At 43.1% G+C, this 20,967-nt stretch overlaps 1 protein-coding gene and 1 long non-coding RNA gene across 6 annotated transcripts in view; one reads left to right on the top strand and one right to left on the bottom strand.

Moving 5' to 3' along the window:
• The window catches only part of Stard7 (StAR related lipid transfer domain containing 7), a 26,323-nt gene extending 17,997 nt beyond the window's left edge, over positions 1-8,326 (bottom strand). The window contains 3 exon segments of the mRNA XM_015499736.2: positions 7,673-7,781; positions 7,784-7,927; positions 7,930-8,326. Of these exon segments, the coding sequence (XP_015355222.1) occupies positions 7,673-7,781; positions 7,784-7,927; positions 7,930-7,969 (293 nt within the window). The 5' untranslated portion in view covers positions 7,970-8,326.
• A 106-nt stretch (positions 8,327-8,432) lies between these two features.
• Positions 8,433-19,731, top strand: LOC107154140. Of its 5 annotated transcripts, none has more exons than XR_007350209.1 (5): positions 8,433-8,873; positions 9,053-9,304; positions 11,861-11,933; positions 16,701-16,846; positions 17,389-19,731. It is a non-coding gene; the product is annotated as an uncharacterized LOC107154140 (long non-coding RNA). The 5 variants fall into 5 exon arrangements; XR_007350207.1 differs by adding an exon at positions 10,888-10,970 and having other exon boundaries at positions 16,701-19,731; XR_007350210.1 differs by lacking the exon at positions 16,701-16,846.
• The last annotated feature ends 1,236 nt before the right edge of the window (positions 19,732-20,967 follow it).

The following is a 20,967-nucleotide window of genomic DNA, read 5'->3' as shown; positions in this document are numbered from 1 at the left end:
GGTCTTGTTTAGGGCCTTGTTAATTTACTGAGACTGACTTTGAACTTGTGATCCTCCTGTCTCAGTGGCCAAGCAGCTGCGATTACAGGGGATTACAGGTTATGTGCCACCATATTCAGCAGTATTTGTCATTTCTGACTGTCTGAAATCCCTCCATTTCTAGCCCCTAGCAGTTTAAGGGCAGCTCCTAATTTAAGTGAGATTAATTAAAGACTTCTAGGGCTTTGGATCTTGAGGAAATAACCCAAAGGCACAAGATCTTTTGGAGATTATTCTTAGTAATCTTGAGGAGATCCAGCAGTGCAACCAATCTAGGGGGAAACCACCAGCAACACCAACATCTAAGGAGATGATTCCTGGAGCAAGCCTTGGTTATTCTCCTGATCAACTTGTACTTTCTGGCCTTCTTGTCACTGTTCTGAACAACCTGACAAGGAATCGACTAATGAATTCCTATTGGTTTAAATTAAACAAGATCAGTTTGTTTATTTACAACGAAGAATCCATGACATAAATTGAATCCAGTACAATTTATACTGATGTTCTGAAGAAAATTATTTTACCATTTGAAAAAACTTTTCAAGCCACCAGGCTTGATGGTGCATGCCTGTAATCCCAGCAACTCAGGAGGCTGAGGAGGAGGATCGGAAGTTCAAAGCCAGACTAGGCAATTTAGTGAGGCCCTAAGCAACTTAGTAAGACCATGTCTCTAAATTTAAAAAATAAAATAAAATGGGCTAGAGATGTGGCTCAGTGGTTAAGCAACCCTGGGTTCAATCCCCAGTACCAAAAAAAAAAAAAAAAAAACTTCTCAATTTAAATTAAAAGTTGAGCTGGGCGTAGTGGCACACACTTATAATCCCAATGGCGGAGGCAGGAGGATTGCAAGTTTGAGGCCATTCTCAGCAACTTAGTGAAACCCAAAGCAACTGAGAGAGATCCTGTCTCAAAATAAAAAATAAGGGCTGGGATTGCGGCTCAGTAGAACAGAGCTTGCCTGACATGTGTGAGGCACTGGGTTCGATTCTCAACACCACATATAAATAAATAAATAAATAAATAAATAAATAAAGTGAAGGTATATCGACAACTTAAAAAACATTTTAGAAATAAATAAATAATAAAAAAGGACTGGGGATGTGGCTCAGTGGTTAAGTACCCAGTGTCCAATCCCTGGTATGTATGTATAAATACATGGCATTTATACATGTGTGTGGCATTTATACATGTGAGTGGCATCCCAAGCCCCCTTTATTCCTAGACAGGGTCTCACTAAATTGCCCAAGCTGATCTCTAATTTGCCATCCTCCTGGCTCGACTCCCCATTTGCTGGGATTATAGGTATGAGCCACTAAGCCCAGCTTTCCCCGCCCCCCTTTAGATAGCATCTCACTATGTTCCTAACTTCTAGGTTCAAGAAATCCTCCTGCCTCAGCCTCTCCAGTAACTGGGACTACAGGCCTGTGCCACCATGCCCAGAAGTAAGCAATATTTTTTAATGGCCTTTTAAGATGCAAGGTGGTATAGAGCTTCTAATCTATACTACTTAATCAGGTTCTCCTATATAATTAAAATTCCATGTAATTTGATTAAATTTGAGACTAAGTCCACCTGAAGAGGGATGAAAATGTCTTATGAAAACAAGACATTCCTCCGCCCACCCACCCCAGGTACTGGAAATTGAATCCAGAGGCCTGAACTACATTCCCGGTCCTTTTGTAAATTTTGAGACAGGGTTCTGCAAAACTGCCCAGGCTAACCTTGAACTTGATCCTCCTGCCACTGTGCCCAGCTGATGTTCTTTTTTATTTTCTTCATTGTCATTTTTTGAAATGAGGTCTCACTCAGTTATCCAAGCTAGCCCCAAATTCTTGTGCTCAAGCAATCCTCCTACCTCAGCCCTCTGAGTAGCTGGGACTGCGGGAGATGTACAAGTGTGCCCAGCGCACCCAGCTAACATTCATTCTTTGAACAGCATAATACAAATGCTGGAGAAAGACTGCTGTGATGGAAATGTATGTGATCATACAACCTTCTGTAGCCAGGTTTAAAAGTTCTTGAAGGGTCCCACCTTCTAAATTGGACAGACATAATTAACAGAGGAAAAAACACTGTTATACGTACTAAGTGGAAAATGATAAACCCTCTCACCAGGCATCTCTTTAGCCTGCTGTGCCAAATCCTGTTTGGGTAAGATAGGCTTCTAAACCTTCCTATCTAAGAGACTTAAATTAATAAGGACAGAAAAGGACAAAAGAGATTATTCCCCAAATAGTTACAAAACCAGCAGATTAGTCAAAGGATCAAGAAAAGATGGTCTATGCTTCCTTTTCTCCAAAGGAAAATCACCTGAATATTTGAGGAAGGCTGGAATGAAAGCAGCGGCAACTAAAGACTTTCAATGAAAACTAAGTAAGTGTACAAATGCTTGACTCAGGGTCCTGTCCTCTGCATGAGGCAAGACAGTCTCTAAAATGATTCAAATGTAGCCATCAGACAAATAGAAATTTCAACAAGACAACCTTCACCTCACATAATCTCTTCCTTCACATTACAAACTTACTATTAAAGGGAGGGATTTTCAACTGATTTGGGACACATCTTGAAATAAAGGACATAAACTAGTTAATGCTAAAAGAATGAAAACTATATATATATGTGTGTGTGTGTTCCTGTAAGCCAGAAAGTTCACACTGATCATTCATCCAGTTAATAACATACAGAAAACGTGAATATATTCCGTTTTAGGGCTAAAACACAGAATTGGGAAAATGGCCAATTTCCCTTTGAAACTTTACTGGCAATTATTTTATTTTACTCAAGTTTATAGAGCAATGAGGTGTAACAAAAAAAAAAAGATGAGGTCAATGGAAAATTTTCCCCTAATTTTCATATTTCTTAATATCCTTCCTCTTTTTGTTCCTGTAATTTTTTTTAACTGTTTCAAAGCCATAAAAATTACTACTGTATTCTTCTAGAAAATTTGCCCTGGGCTCACGGAATGCCAGCTAACACCAAGAATAGTGAGCAAAATTATTTTGTTTAATTGAAACTAATTAGATAAGAACACTAGAGCAAGGATTAAAAAGATCTGATTTCTACATGAGGCCCCAGAAACAAGTCAAAATCACTTTGTACAGGTTACTTCTTTGCTAAATAAGATCAATTTCTTACTTGGTAAAATGTTCTCAAACACAAAAGAATAGAAAGCAAAATTATTTTTATTCGGAAAAGAAACACACGTAAGAAAAACATGCCAACCTAAAGCTCGGGTTCTAAAAGATATATTTTGCACACTTCCCTGTGTAACCAAGATGGAAGGGTCAGAATTAGTTTACGTCAGGACAAGTGGGTACAGAAACAACATAGGTGAGACAAAGGCTGTAATTTAGGGGTTACTGGACAATCATTCTCTTCTTCCATTAACAATGAAAGAATTGTACCTGACCTGAGACAACTGTGTTCCACTCTGGAAACTACCCAATATCTCTCAACCACCTCACTAAAACAAACAAAATCCAAATGTTCTAAGCTAGGTGAAACAACCTCAGCAGTACTTGTTCTAAAGCAAATACAATACTTAAACATCAAGCAAAAAAGTTAGACTGTATCCACATTTTATTCAATAAAAATGTAAACATTATAAGCTATTAGAACTGAGACATAAGGAAACAATCTACAATCAATAATATATAATCTGTCTCCCTATCAAGGTAACAAACCTTGATCAAGATTAACAACTTGATCAAAATTTAATGATAAGAAAAGCAAAATCCAGGCCAGGGTTGTGGCTCAGTGGCAGAGTGCTTGCCTAGCATGCGTGAGACAGTGGATTCAATCCTTAGCACCACATAAAAACAAACAAATAAAATAAAGGTATTGTGTCCATCTACAACTAAAAAATAATAATAATAATAAAAATAAAAGAAAAGAAAAGCAAAATCCAAGCATGAACTAGACAATGAAGTATTAAGCCAGGCTGGTGGTGTACACCTATAATCCCCCCAACTCAGGAGGTTGAGGCAGCAGGATCACAAATCCAAGGCCAGCTCAGCAATTTAGTAAGACTCTAAGCAACTTAACAAGATCCTATCTCAGAATTTAAAAAAATTTTTTTAAATGTAAAGGGCGTGGCATGAGGAGATGTAGCTCAGTGGTAAAGAAACCTCCCTGGATTCTATTCCCAATAACCCCACAACAAAAACAAAGGCAATGAAGTATTAAATATGGGCCTTTACTGTAGTAACTGGAGGAAGACCAAAACAAAAGGCAGCTCCCAAGTGCTCTGTAGACTGGGGTATCGCTCAGTGGCAGAGTGATGGTTCAATTCCCAGCACCCAAACAAACAAAAAAGAAGTGGTCTGACTGGACTTCACCTAAACTGCAAAGCGAGCTGGATTAGAACCAAGAGTGTTTCAACAGATCCTGGTTTCAGAGACTGACTGAAGAGCAGGAAACAGGATGAACACTTGGGTCAGCAACTGGCCCAATCTCATGGCCAGAGTGGGACTGACTTATTATCTGAATGTTCAATACATCCATTTCTTAAATTGTTTTCCGTTCCAGCTCCCCTAAATGGGAGAACTGCCATCCAGAGCTCCAGGATGTATCACCCATAAAAGTACATTAAGTAATCCAAACAATGTCATCTACCACTAAACCCCAACACTGTTCAACTCCCAGCGCCCCAATTCCTTCCCTCTCTTTTGTACCAACTAACCCTTTCTCCTCCTTCCCGAACAGATCCACCTGAGGATTTTCTTTTCAAGGGTCACCAGTATGGAACACAGGAAATTCATCAAAAATAGAATGAAGGGCTGGAGTTGTGGCTCAGTAGTAGAACGCCTGCCTGGAATGTGTGATGCCCTGGGTTCAATCCTCAGCACTGCATATAAATAAATTAATTAAATAAAAGATCCATTGACAACTAAAACAATAGTAATAAAAAAAATAGAATGAGGGCTGCTGGGCGAGGTGAGGCATATCTGTAATCCCAGCGGCTCAGGAGGCTGAGGCAGAAGGATTGAAAATTCAAAGCCAGCCCCAGCAATTTAGCGAGGCACTTAACAACTCAGTGAGAACCTCTCTCTAAATAAAATATAAAAAGAGCTGGGGATGGGCTGGGGTTGTGGGTCAATGGTAGAGCTCTGGCTAAGCACATGCAAGGCCCCGAGTTCGATCCTCAGCACCACATAAAAATAAGTAAATTAATTAATTAAAGGTATTGTGTCCAATTACAATTGAAAAAATTTTAATGTTTTAGTTGTTGATAGACCTTTATTTAATTTATTTATTTACTTCTATGTGGTGCTGAGAATCAAACCCTGTGCCTCACACATGCTAGGCAAGTGTTTGCCACTGAGCTACAACCCCAGCACAACTGAAAATTGATATTAAAAGGTGGTGGGGCTGGGGATATAGCTCAGTTGGTACAGTGCTTGGCTTGCATGCACAAGGCCCTGGATTCGATCCAGTATCAAAAAATAAATAAATAAATAAAGGGGGCTGCGGGGAAGTGGCTCAGTAAGTGAGCACCCTTGGGTTCAATCCTTAGTACCCACCCCCTCCAAAAAAAAAAAAAATAGAATTAGGGCCTGGCAAGATAGCACACACCTGTAATTTCAGGAGGCTGAGACAAGAGGATTGTGAGTACAAAGTCAGCCTCAGCACTAAACAACTCAGTGAGACCCTGTCTCTAAATAAAATACAAAATACGGCTGGGATGTGGCTCAGTGGCTCAGTGCCCCTGAGTTCAATCCCCAGTACCAAAAAAAAAAAAAAGGAAGAAAGAAAATTAAACAGTTAATCGGCAATTTTCTTAAAATTTTCTTCTCTTTTTTTTTATTTCTTGCAAGATTAGCACAAATATCCAAATAGCAAAAGAATGCTAATAGGAACTAGGCAAAATTGCTATCATGCTTTGATTCTTTAATTTTTTTGAACGAGGCTATGTGCAGTTATGATCTTAGTTTTTTGTTGTTGTTGTTGTTGTTGTTGTTTTGTGGTTGTTTAACAGCTCTGGGGATGGAATCCAGGGCCCTGTACATGCTAGGCAAGGGTTCTACCACTGAGCTACACCCTCAGCCCTGTGGTTCTGATTTTAAATTGCATTATAAAAGTCATCCTTCCTGCTAGGAAAAGCATCCCCAGTTCTTAAGATAGACTTGCATTTACCCACAATTCATAGTGTTGCACAAATAGCTGCCTGGCATCTGGGTATTACACTTCCCACACAGGCCATGGTACAAACTTTACTGCTGTATTTCCATTTTCAATCTAACCAAAAATGTGGAATAACAGGTGGTCTCCCTGTTCAAGAAATATCTAGAATAAAGATACTCTGTGGGATCTATGAGGAGGAGGGAACTGTCCCTGGTTCCTGAAATCACAGTTTTAGAATTTAAAAGAGTGCTTATGTAGAGGACACAGTCTAAAAATATCTGTCAAAAAATGAAAATCCAAGCCAGGCTTGGTGGCATATGCCTTAATCCCAGCTCCTGACAAAGCTGAAGCAGGAGGATCACAAGTTCAGGGCCAGTCTTGGCAACTTAGTGAGACCCTATCTCAAAACAAAAACCACCACCACCAACAACAAAGAGCAGCTGGGGATGTAGTTCAGTGGTAGAGTGATTGTCTAGCATGCATGAGGCCCTGGGTTTAAACTCCAGTAACAGTGGGGAAAAAAGAAATAAAGTAAATAAAGAGACATATACTTCAAGCGCTAAAAACAAATCTTTTTTAAAAAATATTTTTAGTTATACATGAACACAGTATCTTTATTTTATTTATTTTTATGTGGTGCTAAGGATCGAACCCAGTGCCCCACATGTATGAGGCAAGTGCTCTGCCACTGAGCCACAACCCAGCCCTAAAACAAATCTTTAGATTACATAAAATCTGAGATTTAGAACTACAGAGTAACAAATACAATCAACGGTACTGGATTTTCACCCAGAAGTTTTAATGACAGCATGACTTCTGACCTTAATGATACCCAAAGTTCTAAAGTAGCAAAAATCTCACCTAATTCTTATAGGATAAAACGTCTGGGTTATCGGTTTGTGCAAGCAGGGCAAAATCCCTCCCAGCCTCTAAATTCCTTTCAGACGGGAGTCACAATGACAGAGCTCTCTCGGGCCACTTCTCCCAAGGCTTGAGTCCCATTTGGATGGCAGTCATTTTGTAAATGCAAAAATACAGCCTCAGGTCGAGTTTAAAGTCGTTTTGAATTTGCATTTTTTTCTGAGAACGTAATAAAGATTTCGTGAAGAAGGGCCTGCACGCCTTCTGTATTCACTTTTACAATGTGGTTTTTCTTCTCTTTATCTCTAGGGCTGGGAATCCAGCGCAGACCTCGCGCTTGCCAAGCAGGTGCTCCAGCACTGAGCTACCCCTGTACTCCTAAGGTTGTCTTCAGTGTCATACTACCCATCCAAAGTCACCCCCCCCCCAGACTAACACCCACTTCCAGCCCTTGCTTCGAACGCAACAAACCGCAGAAACACACGGGCAGCAAGGTGAATTGCTAAAACTGCTCCAGTCTGCTGCACCGCCACTCACAGGAGCACCAGGTAAACAGGGGACACGGGGCAGGCCCCGAGGGTCGCACGTCCCCACCTCCCGCCCGGGCCACCCCACCCCAAGCACAGGGGCGACTCGCTGCAAAGCCCACCTCTGCAGCTCCTCCTCCTGGATCCTCTCCTCGTCCCACACGAAGACGCCGGCGAGCGCCGCCATCAAAGCAGAGGCATGGCCCGGGCGGCCGCGCAGCCGGCGCCAGAGCGTCCGAGTAGGACGCAGCGCGAGCTCTCGGAGTAGAGGCGGCCGTAGAGCTGCGCGATCTGCTGCGTGCGCCGCACACGCAGGCCCGTCACGAAGCGGCACTGATTGGCCAGCAAGCCCAGCAGGCCCCCGCCCCGCGCCCCGCTAGCCAGGCGGCCAGGCCGGCCGGCGGCCTCCGCGGGAACATGCCGCCACCGCAGGCAGAGCAGCGGGCCCGGGAGGGTGCGGGCGGCCGTCAGCTAAGTCCCCTAACTGGCCGGCCCGGAGTCCGTCTCTCGTTGCCCAGGCCAGGCGCCGCCTCTCATGCTCTCTGCAGCAGCCGCTGAGAAGAGCCCCCCTCGGGGGAGAGCGCCGCTGCAGGAGACGCGCGGGCTCGGCCNCCGAGTGTCCAGCTGGCGGCGGAATTGCGGTGCGGGGAACGCGTGAACTAGCGAGGCGGGCGACCCCGGCTCCGCAGGAGGAAAGGTCCCGGGAGCTCCGAATCCACCACACGCGCCGCCTGCCCGCAACCTACCCGCGTCTCCGCCTCTCGGGCTCTGATTGGCCACGATCCCGACGGTCTGGCGCTCATTGGCGGCGCCAAATGCCCGTCACCGCTCTCTCCGCCCCTACGCGCCGCACGCCGCGGCCGCCTGTTAGCAAGGTAGGTGGCACCGCGTGAACCAGTCAAGGGCGCCTTGGTGAATGACCCTGGGACCCCGTAGCCGCCGCCATTGCTGGCCGCCGCGCCCCCGCCCCGCAGAGGGGCGCGGCCAGGGGCCGTGGAAGTCCTGCTCGGTGGGCAGATCCTCGAAGAGGCGAGGAACCGTTGCCCAGTTCCCTAGAGTCCGGGATGGGAGCGTCCCAGGCTGAGGGGCTTGGGGGGGGGGGGGCGGCCCAGGAGCACCTGGCGAGGACCCTGCACAGACCTGGCGGTGCCTGCCCACCGAACCTTCCTCGGCCTCCCCGCCCGTTCTCCCGGATCCCTCCTGAACGTTCGCGGCGCGGAGGCGGTCCCCGAGGGTCGGGGTTCTGAGTTGGCATGAGACCGCAGGAATCAGTACAGAGCGAGCCACGTGGGCAGTGTCCTATCGCAATCTGACAACGTTTGGGTAAGCAGCCACGTTTCCTAAAACCTGTGCATCACCCTTGGGCAACCTGGCTAAATGGCTTCAAGGGCATTAAATTAATATTCTGTGTCCCAATTTCATTAAAACGAAACCGCTGGATGTCTGGTAGGAAACCCTTACTCTAAATTGCTTATTTTTTCTCTCTCTCTCTTTTTTTTAAGCTTATAATTAAGGATCCTACTGACAAAAAGGATTGTAAGCGAACACAGTGGGTCCGTTCGCCCCTTGGTGATCGAGGAGCCAGTGAGCACAATCAGAAAAGATCAGAGTGAAGAATGGTTTACTTATGAGTAAGTAAAGGAAAAACGAGAGGCAGAGGATGTCTTCCCAAAGCCGTGTCTCTGCGAACAAAGGTAGCAGGGACGCTTACTGAGGTTACTTGTCACCCACAGAGAGGCACATTCCCGCACCAGGTTGGTAGAAGGCATGCTTCTTAAAGCACATTTTTAAAAAGGGTGGACAGTACCGCCTGGGGTTTTTGACATTATAAAGAGCAAAGTTCATTCTAGATCATCTAGAAGAGGTGCTGGGCAACTTTGGTTAAATAAATTCTTGTGGTCTTTTTGGAGGGCTGGATATGAAGCAACAACAAAAAAAATTTGAATATGTTAGCGATGCTGAGAGGTAGAATGCCATCACCACACCCCCAAAAGCACTGATGCTTAATGCTGAAAGTTTGGCTAATGTGCTGTCTTGGTGTGAAAGGGGCTCTGCTTCTTCCAAGGCAGTTAGGAATTTTACTGTAGCTAAATGTATGCAGTTTTAGGTAGTCTTAACAAAAGTAGACATTTCTCCAAAGAAAGAAAAAAAATTGCCTTGCCAGAAGGTAAAATGTAGGTCTCTCCTGACCTGTCCAGCCTGTCTGATCTTACTTTGGAGATTGGTATTGACATTTATTTCCCTTTCAGAGTAGGTAAGGAGAAATGTGTAGGTAACAAAATAATATTTGACACTTAATTGAGCCAGGTGTTTTTCAATGATTGTAGGATGACCCCCGGGGTGGGGAAGGGGGAGTTGAACTTTACTGCTGTCCACTTACTTTAATTGAAAGGAAGCCATTGAGGCCAGCGCAGACCCCAACCCATTCATGGTTCGGGGTTGCTATCTGCCTCATAGAGCAACCTGGAGGATTTATCCTCTGGGAAGACAAGAGTTGTCTTCTCCTCTAAAAAAGCCTCCTACATAGTTGGCTTTGGCGTTTGCCAGGAATGTTGAGGTTATATGATCCTGGGTTTTCCATTGAGATCAAGAGAGAAAACAGTGATTGTTACTAGGAATTCCAGAGCCAGGATAGTTACCTCCAAACTTATTCCTGCTGACTCACCCAGGGCTTCATGACAGTCATGGAAATGGATTCCTTAATTTTAGAGGAAAAAAAAATTTGTTGTTGTGTTGTTTGTTTTTATCAAAATAATTCCTCAGGCCGGCCTGGTAGTACATACCTGTAATCCCAGCAGCGGCTTGGGAGGCTGAGACAGGAGAATGGCGAGTTCAAAGCCAGCACCAGCTATGGTGAGGCACTAAACAACTCAGTGAGACCCTGTCTCTAAACAAAATAGGGCTGGGATGTGGCTCAGTGATGGAGTGCTCCTGAATTTAATCTTTGGTACCAAAATATCCTCAGGGTGGCACACACCTGTAATCCCAGCCACTCGGGAGCCTGAGGCAGGAGGATCACAGGCTCAAGGCCAGCCTGCACAATTTGTCTCAAAATAAAATAAAAAGGACTAGGGAAGTAGCTCAGTGATTCAATTCCCAGTACTTTTGGGGGTGGGGAGGGTACCCGGGATTGAACTCAGGGGTACTCAACCACTGAGCCACATCCCCAGCCCTATTTTGTATTTCATTTAGAGACAGGGTCTCACTGAGTTTGCTTAGGGCCTTGCCCTTGCTGAGGCTGGCTTTTAACTTGCAATCCTCCTGTCTCAGCCTTCCAAGTCGCTGGGATTACAGAGGTGCACCACCCGGCCTGGCTCCCAGTACTTTTTTTTTTCAGAAGCAGTGGGGCTTGAACCCAAGGCTTTGCACATGCTAAGCACATTAAACCACTGCCACTGAGCTGGGTCCCCATCCCCTAGCGTAAGTTCTGGGGTTTTTTTTTTAATAACTTTATTTATTTTGTGGTGTTGAGGATTGAACCCAGTTATTCACACATGCTAAGCAAATGCTGTACCACTGAGCCACAATCCCTGCTCCCTAGCATAAATTCTTTATTAGTCATATGCTTTTGTCAACAAAATGGAAATTAAATTTTTAAAAAATTTCTTATGGGGGCTGGGGATGTGGCTCAAGCGGTAGCGCGCTCACCTGGCATGCTTGAGGCCCGGGTTCGATTCTCAGCACCACATACAAAGATGTTGAGTCCGCCAAAAACTAAAAAATAAATATTAAAAAAATTCTCTCTGTCTCCCTCTCTCTTTAAAAAAAAAAAAAAAAAAAAATTTCTTATGATCCTAAGTCTCTAAAGTTCGTTATTTTTCTGGTCTGAGTTTTTAGTTCCATTATTATTAGTAAACAGCATTAGAAAACATACGGGAAATGTCAAATAATTATAAATAAAATTTGTTGGATAGTTTTCACAATGAGATAGGACTGATAATTCTTTTCAATTAATATGATTGGTTATATAGCTAAACTAAAAAATAGAGTGTTAATAATCAAATCTATTATTTTTCATTTTTATTGAGGTAGCATTCACATACATAATGTGATGAGAGAGTCTTTAAATTGTGTTGTGTGCATGTTGTATTGTATTATTGTCACCTTGGTCAAGCTGGGTATTACCCAAAATTCCCTTTCATATAGTATAAGTCTAGTTAGAGTTGGACAAGAAGAAACTTGTAGGCATTTTGGAAGGTAGAATTGAAGCAGGGCTATTACTTTCTGAAACTCTGCAGTCAGATGAGGTGATGGGCAGAAGTAACTGGTAGGTTCCAGCTTGCACTCACTCTCCTTTGCTCTACTTCCAGGGCTGCTTCCTGTTTTTGACCCTAATGACCATCAAGGATCCCAGAACCACCGCCAAGTCGCAGACCCACAGGGGTAACAGCTTCTCAATCCTCTCTGACTTTACAACTCCATGTCTTCAACTCAGGGAGTCTGTGGGGCTCCACTTGGGTTCCTCCTTCCTGTGCTGCAAAACGGAACCTTTTTCCGGGCAGTAAACTAGGACAAGTGCTGGGTTTGCAACCACAGTCATGCCATAAAACACTTCCGTCACATCACCATCATTCTGAAAAACTCTGGGCTCCTTGCAGCCAATCCTGATCTTTGGCACACATTGATCTGCTTTCTATCATTGGAGGTTTGCCTTTTCTGGAATTTCATACGAATGAAAAAATTGACAGATGTTTTCTTATGTTGTGTCTGGCTTCTATCCTTTCCCATAAGGCTTTTCTGTCAGTACTTTGTTTCTTTTTGTTGCATAGTGTTCCATTGTATGGATACACTGAAATTTGTTTATCCATTTGATGGACATGTGGGTTGTTTCCATTTTGGGCTGCTGTGGATATTGGCATGCAAATCTTTGGGGTAAACACTTAGAAAAAGAATTGCTAGGTTGCACAGTGTTTGTTGAACCTTTTAAGAAACTGCTAAAATTGCTAAACTGTTTTCCAAAGCAGTTAAGGTGTTTGTGTTCCCACTCGCAGTGTAGAAGGTTCTGGCATTCCACATTCTTACCAGTGCACACATACCTTGTATCACTCTTTATTATATTTCATTGGTGTTGTGTTATGTACAAATATGTATTGTATAGTGTTAACTTTCTTGTGCACTGAAAAACAAAAAAAAAAATTCATGTGAGTCACTTCATTGCCATATTTATTTTATTCCGGTGATCTAAAACCAAACCACAGTATCTCCGAGGTATACCTGTACTTGGTATTGACAATCTTTTAAATTTAGATATTCTAATTTGCAGTATTGGGGATTGAATCCAGAGACTCTCTACCACTGAGCTTCATCCCAGCCCTTTTAAAATTCTTTTAACTTTGAGACAGGGTCTCCCGTGAAGTTGCCCAGGCTGGCCTGGGACTTGCATTCCTGCCTTAGCCTCCAGTCGCTGTATTACGGCACATGCCTCTGTGCCCAGTTAGTGTTTGGTTTTGATAAGTCCAGTATATCGATTTTTCTTCTTTGTGTTCTTCATGTCCTAAGAAATCTTTGCTCACCCAAATGTCACAAAGGTCATCTATGTTTTCCTCTAAAAATGTTATGGTTTTTATTTTTATACTTATGTTAATTTTTTTTTGTTTGTTTGGTTTGGTTTTAGCTTTTGATGAACCTTTATTTTATTTATTTATATGCAGTGCTGAGATTCAAACCCAGTGCCTCACGTGCTAGGCAAGCACTCTGCCACTGAGCCACAATCCCAGCCCTAATGGTACATTTGGAGTTTATTTTTGTGTATAGTGTCAGGTAGATTGGTATTCTTCACCTCCATCCATATAGATACCAAGTTATTCTAGCACCATTTGTTGAAAGACTATTTTTTCCCTGTTAAATGCCTTGGCATCTTTGTTGAATCTCAGCTATCCATATGTATGTGACCCTATTTCTAGCCTCTGGATTCTGTTTCATAGATTGTTACACTAATACCATACTGTCTTGATTAGTGTAGCTACAGAGTAAGTACAGAAATCAGTGCCAGTCCTCCAAACTTAGTTCTTATCTTACAGAATTATTTTGGCTACTTTCAGTACTCTGCTTTCTTATATAAATTGTCTTCAGTTTCTAAAAAAAAAAAAAAAGAAAGAAAAGATTTGATGGAATTTTTCTTGGGACTTGGGATTGCATTGAATCTTTAGATTAATTTGGGAAGAATTAATATCTTAACATGGAGTCTTCCCAACCCACAAATATGTTATTTATTTCTGTTCATTTATTTATTTATTTATGTCTCATTGAATTTCTCCTAGCAATTTTTTAAGCTTTTGGTATACAGATTATACAAATGTTTTGTTAAATTTATTCCTAAGGGGGCTAGGGATGTGGCTCAAGCGGTAGCGCGCTCGCCTGGCATGCGTGCGGCCTGGGTTCGATCCTCAGCACCACATACAAACAAAGATGTTATGTCCGCCAAAAAAACTAAAAAATAAATATTAAAATTCTCTCTCTCTCTCTCTTAAAAAAATATTTATAAAAAAAATTTATTCCTAAATATTTGATTTTTAGTGCTATTGAAAATACTTTTAAATTTCAATTTTAATTCTTCATTTCTAGTATATAAATGCAGTTGTTTTTATATTGACTTTGTATTCTGCAATCTTGCTGAACTCGTTTATTAGTTCTAATAGCTTATTTTTCTAGATTTTTAAGAATTTTTTACTTAATCATGTTTTCTGCAAGTAAAGACAGTTTTATTTCTCTTTCCAATCTGTGCTTGTTTCTTCCTTGCCTTATTGCACTGAGTAAAAACTCCAACACAATGTTGGGTGGAGGTGGTAAGAGCAAGCACCCTTATCGTGTTCCCAGATTTAAAGGGGAAACTTTCAGTCTTTTACCCATTTCCAATCATGCTCCTTCTCTGTTTTGTTTTGTTTTGTTCTTTTCTTTTTGGGGGTGGTGTTGGTGGAGGTACCAGGGATTGAACTGAGGGGCACTCGATCACTGAGCCACATCCCAGACCTATTTTGTATTTTATTTACAGACAGGGTCTCACTGAGTTGCTTAGCCCCTTTCTTTTTCTGAGGCTGGCTTTGAACTCGTGATTCTCCTGCCTCAGCCTTCTGAGCCACTGGGATTACAGACATGTGCTACTGTACCCATCTCACACTCCTTTAGTGTATAGATCTACAGCTCTGGCCAGCTCTCCTCCACAGCAAAATGAACAACCGGATGGACAGTTCAAAGTTCAACCCACAGGAAGGGAGGGTTTCCTTTGAACACTGTCCTCAGGACCTCCTCACGTAATTGTTTTTGTACCAGGGATTGAACCCAGAGGGCACTCGACCACTAAGCCACATCCCCATCTGTTTATTTTTTTTATTTTGAGACAGGGTCCAGCAAAGTTGTTCAGGGCTCACTAAGTCACTGAGGCTGGCTTTGAACTAGAGATCCTCCTGCCTCAGCATGCTGAGTTGCTGGAATTACTGGTTTGTGCCACCTCACCCAGCTCTCAGGACCACTTTCCCATTGGTGATACCAATATAACACTGAAACATCTATAAGCAGGAACCTGACTTGAATTTTTCCTTAGATAATGAGCTGGTCATAGGGTACTCCCCTAGGAGATTGTTGAGGCAGCAGGAGCCAATGCTCTTGGAACTTCCTATTTTCTGCAAATAAAGACATGATTAAAATTTAAAGACAAGATTATCATTAAAATTAAATTAAGATTAAATTAAAATTAAAGACATGATTAAAACAGAGAAAACTCCAGTGAGTGTTCGTTACCTCCAAAATCCAGGTCATCTCTGTTTAGCCAGGCAGTTCAGAGCAAGGACCTGGTGGGCTGTCCCATTTATACCATTCTATATAATGATGGGGTGCTGCTCGAGACACACAATATATACCTTTTTTAAAAATATTATTTTTTAGTTGTAGTTGAACACAACCATTATTTTATTTATTTTATGTTGTGCTGAGGATTGAACTGAGGGCCACATGTGCTAGGCGAGTGCTCTACCGCTGAGCCACAACCCCAGCCCCACGATTTACACCTTGATGGATCAAGTAATACTAGGTTTGTCTTGGGCAGCTAGTAATCTGTGGCCCTAAAACAAGTGTTCAGTCTCTGCTAGGGCCCGGTAATGTTCTAGAAGCTGTATCTCTAAAGATACAGCAGTTCCCCCTTGCCTGCAGAGCATATGTTTCAAGACCCCCAGGGATGCCTGAAATCACAGATGGTACCAACCATTATGGAATTTTGTATTTAGCATTTTGGACCCCAGTTGAGCAAGAGTAACAAAGCATAGAAAGCACGAGAATGGAATAAGCTGGATGGGGGGAATTGCAGAGCTGTCTGTAAAGCATAATGTTGTATTTTTCCTAACTTGGTCCTGATGTCTCTGGAGGATGGCTGTACACTGTAGCCCACCCTGGCAGCTCCAGGGATTTGGTCACGGGTGTACACAGTGTGCCATTCACAGCATCCTTCTTTATTCTGGTACACAGTCTAATGCCTGTGTCTGGCCCGTGACCAGGTGTCTCTCCTACTGAAAACTTGTTTATGCTGGCAGATGCCCTTGTGACCAGTGTCCAGTTGTTTCCACCAAAATTGCCCCTCTAGGGGTGGCCTGACTGGGAGGAGAGGTTTGGGTGTATTGGTCAAGTGAGACACAGAGGAGGCAACACAAGGCACATGGAATGACAGAAGAGTGTGTTACTGTGGAAACCAGGGGCAAGAGAGTAGCATGCTTCAGAGGGCCAGCAGGGAGGGGACACTCTCCAGGTCATCTCTGTTTAGCCAGGCAGTTCAGAGCAAGAGACACAAGGTCCTGCATCCTCAGGCCTCTCTTACGGTTCATGGTTTTGCCAGGGTGGTTCTAATTGGTGGACTCAGGGCAAGCAGATACAAATTCCATGGAGTCACACTGTGACGAGCACATGGTCACTGCAGCAGACCTGGAAAGTCTATGGAGGGTAAAGGTCAGCAGGCCAGTCGAGCAGGTTGCATCCAACTGTCCCATCAGGAGGTGGTTGCATAAGGCAGATATCTACTTCTGGTATGAGAGAGTCTAATATAACCAAAATGGATCTACGGTGGCCACATATAAAAATTCACTGCAGGTGACATAACTCTGCTTCAAAGTGCTAAGTGTCTACACAGTGATGCCCTCAGCATCATATCTATGCTGATATTTCCAGCACCACCACTTCCACTGGCTCATGGCCCAAGGGGCAGAGAAGATTGGTCAACAGGCAGAACCGGTGACAATGCCTTCTTTGGTTCTGGGCCCTGCTCAAAACTGACAGCCTTTTCTTCAGAGAAGAATTCTACAGAGAAAAATCTAGTGAGTGTTCATTACCTTCAAAATCCAAACCCACTGGACATTGTGAAGTGTGTGTGTGTTGCTGGAAATTGAACCTGGGGCCTCACATGCCAGGCAAGTGCTCCACCACCAAGCTGTATCCTGAGCTCCTCCCTGGACATTACCTATTTCATAGTGTACCTATTTCTAAGCACTGCCAGATGCAGCACCTTGAAAAAATAGCTCAACATGCCCCAGACCATTAGACCCCTAGAAATCTTAACTGAATTTTTGTGTGATCTCTTTCCCACCCTTTGGAACACGTTTGTTTTCTCAAGGTGGCTACAGTAATTACTACTTACCATCAGCAAGATGCTGTGGATATATCTGACCAAGGGCATTAAGTGGAGCACAGAGAACAAGTTCTCTGAAGACTAGATTATGACAGGTAACAGGAGTTGATAGGTGAATGAGTATTGTTCGCTCTGCCAGCTCAAAACAGCAAATTGCTTTTGATAGTCTTTAATAGAAATTATTGAGGACAAAAGCCCTCATCAGATCAATACCTGTATGCTTCATTCCAGGGAATGCATTGATTTGCTCTGGCAATGAAACCTCATCTGGAACAGCTGCTGCAATTAGAGTCACAATTTAATTAAGCTTATGATAACCCACTTCATTGTCTGAGATCCGGTCCGTCTTGGGTCAGCACCAGCCAGACAGGCCAATTGAATGGGAATGCGGTAGGAGTCATCGGCTCTGCATTTCTCAGATTTTATTTGCGTAGTGGGGACATTAATCTCTGTGATCTCTCCAGGAATGCAGTTATCTTTGGGTTATGTTTTGGTAGTTAAAGGGTAATGTTTATATGGTTGGTTTTCTTCCATCATTTATTTTAAATTTTCTTTTCCAATTGAGTGCAATTTATATGTTCTTTGAAACTTTACTTCCTCATCTGTAAAATTCAGATGGTGATGCCAGGTGTACCTGTGATCGTGGGTCATTTAAGGCTCAAATGAGATTATGTAAGTTACAGTTCGATGGAAACTGTAGAACCCTCTACAGGCTATAAGGAATAATGACTAACTGTCATTAACTCCTCCCCTCCCCACTTACATAGAAAAATTGAGATTATAGTCTTCATGTTATTATTTCAATCAAGGTTCTTTGTTTGCTTGTTTTGTTTTTGGTTGTTGTTTTTGCAAATATTTGGAATGCACTCAAAGTGATTTATGCATAGATAGGAAACAGATTTGAAAGATACAACAGTGTTTCAAAGAACTCCAAATTTATGGACCATAAATATACTTCATGAGGTACTGGAACAAGGAATTGGAAAGGCACTGGGAACTGTAATGACCATGAGAAAAACACTTCTCAGATCTCTTAAGAAGAGACCAGACCTGGTGGTGCACACATGCAATCCCAGCAACTCGGGAGGTTGGGACAGGAGGATCGCAAGTTCAAAGTCAGCCTCAGGAACTCAGTGAGGCCCTAAGCAACTCAGCAAGACCCTGATTCTAATAAAACATAAAAAAGGGCTGGGGATGTGGCTCAGTGGTTAAGCACCCCTGGATTCAATCCTTAGTATGAAAGACAGAGAGACAGAGACAGGGAGGGACAAAAAGATGCTCCCAGAACTTACACAAAGGAGTGGGTCAGGGTAACCTGGGGTGGTAGGAGTGTTGCTGCTGGGAGTATTGCTGACAACAGTTTTCAGCTCTCTTCAGTAGCCCCCAAGGGAAGAGCACACCCTTGCCCAAGGTTGCACCCCCCTCCCTGGGAACAGTATCCATCTCATGTCTGGCAGAACCTGGGGTTTTAGGACAACTCTGAAGTCCCTCCCAGTTCCAGAACTCTGCAGAGTCAGCTGAGGTCTTTGTCCTGACTATGCAATCTGACCCCCACACACCAAGCTCCTCTTCTCCCTCCTAGGTGTTGCCTGGAGCACATACCTAGTACCCTTCCTAGGTGCTGGTCTCCCGCTGCCCAGGGAGATGACTTACCACACACTTCCAGCAGCCAGCAGCACAACCCGCCCTGTGCACTGTTCTCTGGATGTCCCTCAGCATATGCCCTACCCGCCCTGGGCCCTGGGTTAGGGTTAGGGTTAGGGTCATAGCCTGCAGGTTCCAGATCCCAGACTAAAGACCATGGTTCCTACTTTGGGGCCGTGGCAGAGAGTTAGGAGAAGCACCTGTTCTTGTCTTAGCAGCATCATGTGTAGAGATCATCCCCCAGGACAAGCTGGAGGGCCCAGAACAGCCGGTGGCTGTCAGCTTCCAGGTCTGTGTTCTGATCTCTTTCTCCCAAGTACTTGAGTCTGATGCAATCCCTGGGCTCCAGTTACCAGCCAATGCACAGCAGTAAGTGCTTTTCTTTCCTTCAGAGTATGCATTAGATCCAGGCATCTGTTATTCAGAATGGAAAGCGCTTCCAGTCTTCATCAAGCCCCTCAGTATGGGAAGCCTCTCTCCTCATGGCAGGCAGGGTCAGGGTCATCATGTTCTACTTTATGCTTTGATACAGCCCTTGCTGATCTGCCACTGCAACATTTTTTTTTTTTATTTTTTTTTTTTGGTACGGGGACTGAACCCAGGCACTCAACCATTGAGTCACATCCCCAGCCCTATTTTGTATTTTACTTAGAGACAGAGTCTCACTGAGTTGCTTAGTGCCTTTCTTTTGTTGAGGCTGGCTTGAATTTGCAATCCTCCTGCGTCAGCCTCCTGAGCTGCTGGGATGACAGACATGTGCCATGGTGCCTGGCTGCAACTTACTTTTAAATGGTCATGCTTCTGTGGATCAAGGACCTAGGAATTAAACCAGAGACCTTGCACCTAATGGAAGAAAAAGTAGGTCCAAATCTCCATCATGTCAGATTAGGCCCCAACTTTCTTAATAAGACTCTTATAGTGCAAGAATTAAACCACGAATCATTAAATGGGATGGATTTAAACTAAAAAGCTTCTTCTCAGCAAAAGAAATACTCAGTAAGGTGAATAGAGAACCTACAGAATGGGAGCAAATCTTTACCACAAGCACATCAGATAGAACACTAATCTCTAGGATATATATAAAGTATTCAAAAACCTTAACACCAATAAAACAAATAACCCAGTCAATAAATGGGCCAAGGAACTAAACAGACACTTCTCAGAAGAGGATATACAATCAGTCAACAAACATATGAAAAAATGTTCAACATCTCTAGCAATTAGAGAAATGCAAATCAAAACTACTCTAAGATTTAATCTCACTCCGGTCAGAATGGCAGCTATCAAGAATACAAACAACAATAAATGTCGGAAAAGGCACATTCATACATTGCTGGTAGAACTGCAAAATGGTGCAGCCAATCTGGAAAGCAGTATGGAGATTCCTTGGAAAACTGGGAATGGACCCACCTTTGACCCAGCTATCCCACTCCTTGGTTTATACCCAAAGGACTTAAAAACAGCATATTACAGGGGCACAGCCACATCAATGTTTACAGCAGCACAATCCACAATATCTAAATTATAGAACCAACCTAGAGGGGGCTGGGGATGTGGCTCAAGCGGCAGCGTGCTCGCCTGGCATGCGTGCGGCCCAGGTTCGATCCTCAGCACCACATACAAACAAAGATGTTGTGTCTGCCGAAAACTAAATAAAATAAATATTTTTAAAAAATAGAGCCAACCTAGATGCCCTCCAGTAGATGAATGGATAGGGAAACATTGGCATATATACACAATGGAACATTACTCAGCATTAAAAGAGAATAAAATCATGGCATTTGCAGGTAAATGGATAAAGTTGGAGAATATAATGCTAAGTGAAGCAAGCCAATCCCAAAAAACCAAAGGCTGAATGTTTTCTTTGATAAGAGAATGCTGATCCATAATGGGGATGTGGGATGGAGGAACTTTAGGGCTAAGGGGAGAGAGGGAAATGAGGGGAAAGGGGGTAGGAATGATGGTGCAATGAGTTAGACATCATTACCCTAAGTACATGTTTGAAGACATGAATGGTTGTAAAATAATTTGTGTACAATCAGTGACTTGAAAAAATGTGCTCTGTTTGTATAATATGAAATGAATTGCATTCTGCCATCATGTATAACAAATTGGAATAAATAAATAATTTAATTTTTAAAAACAGACACGTTCTTTCTCTTCCTC

The sequence above is a fragment of the Marmota marmota genome, unplaced genomic scaffold, assembly GCF_001458135.2.
Source record: "Marmota marmota marmota unplaced genomic scaffold, marMar, whole genome shotgun sequence".
Lineage (NCBI taxonomy): Eukaryota > Metazoa > Chordata > Mammalia > Rodentia > Sciuridae > Marmota > Marmota marmota.
This window is presented reverse-complemented; position numbering and strand designations above follow the sequence as displayed.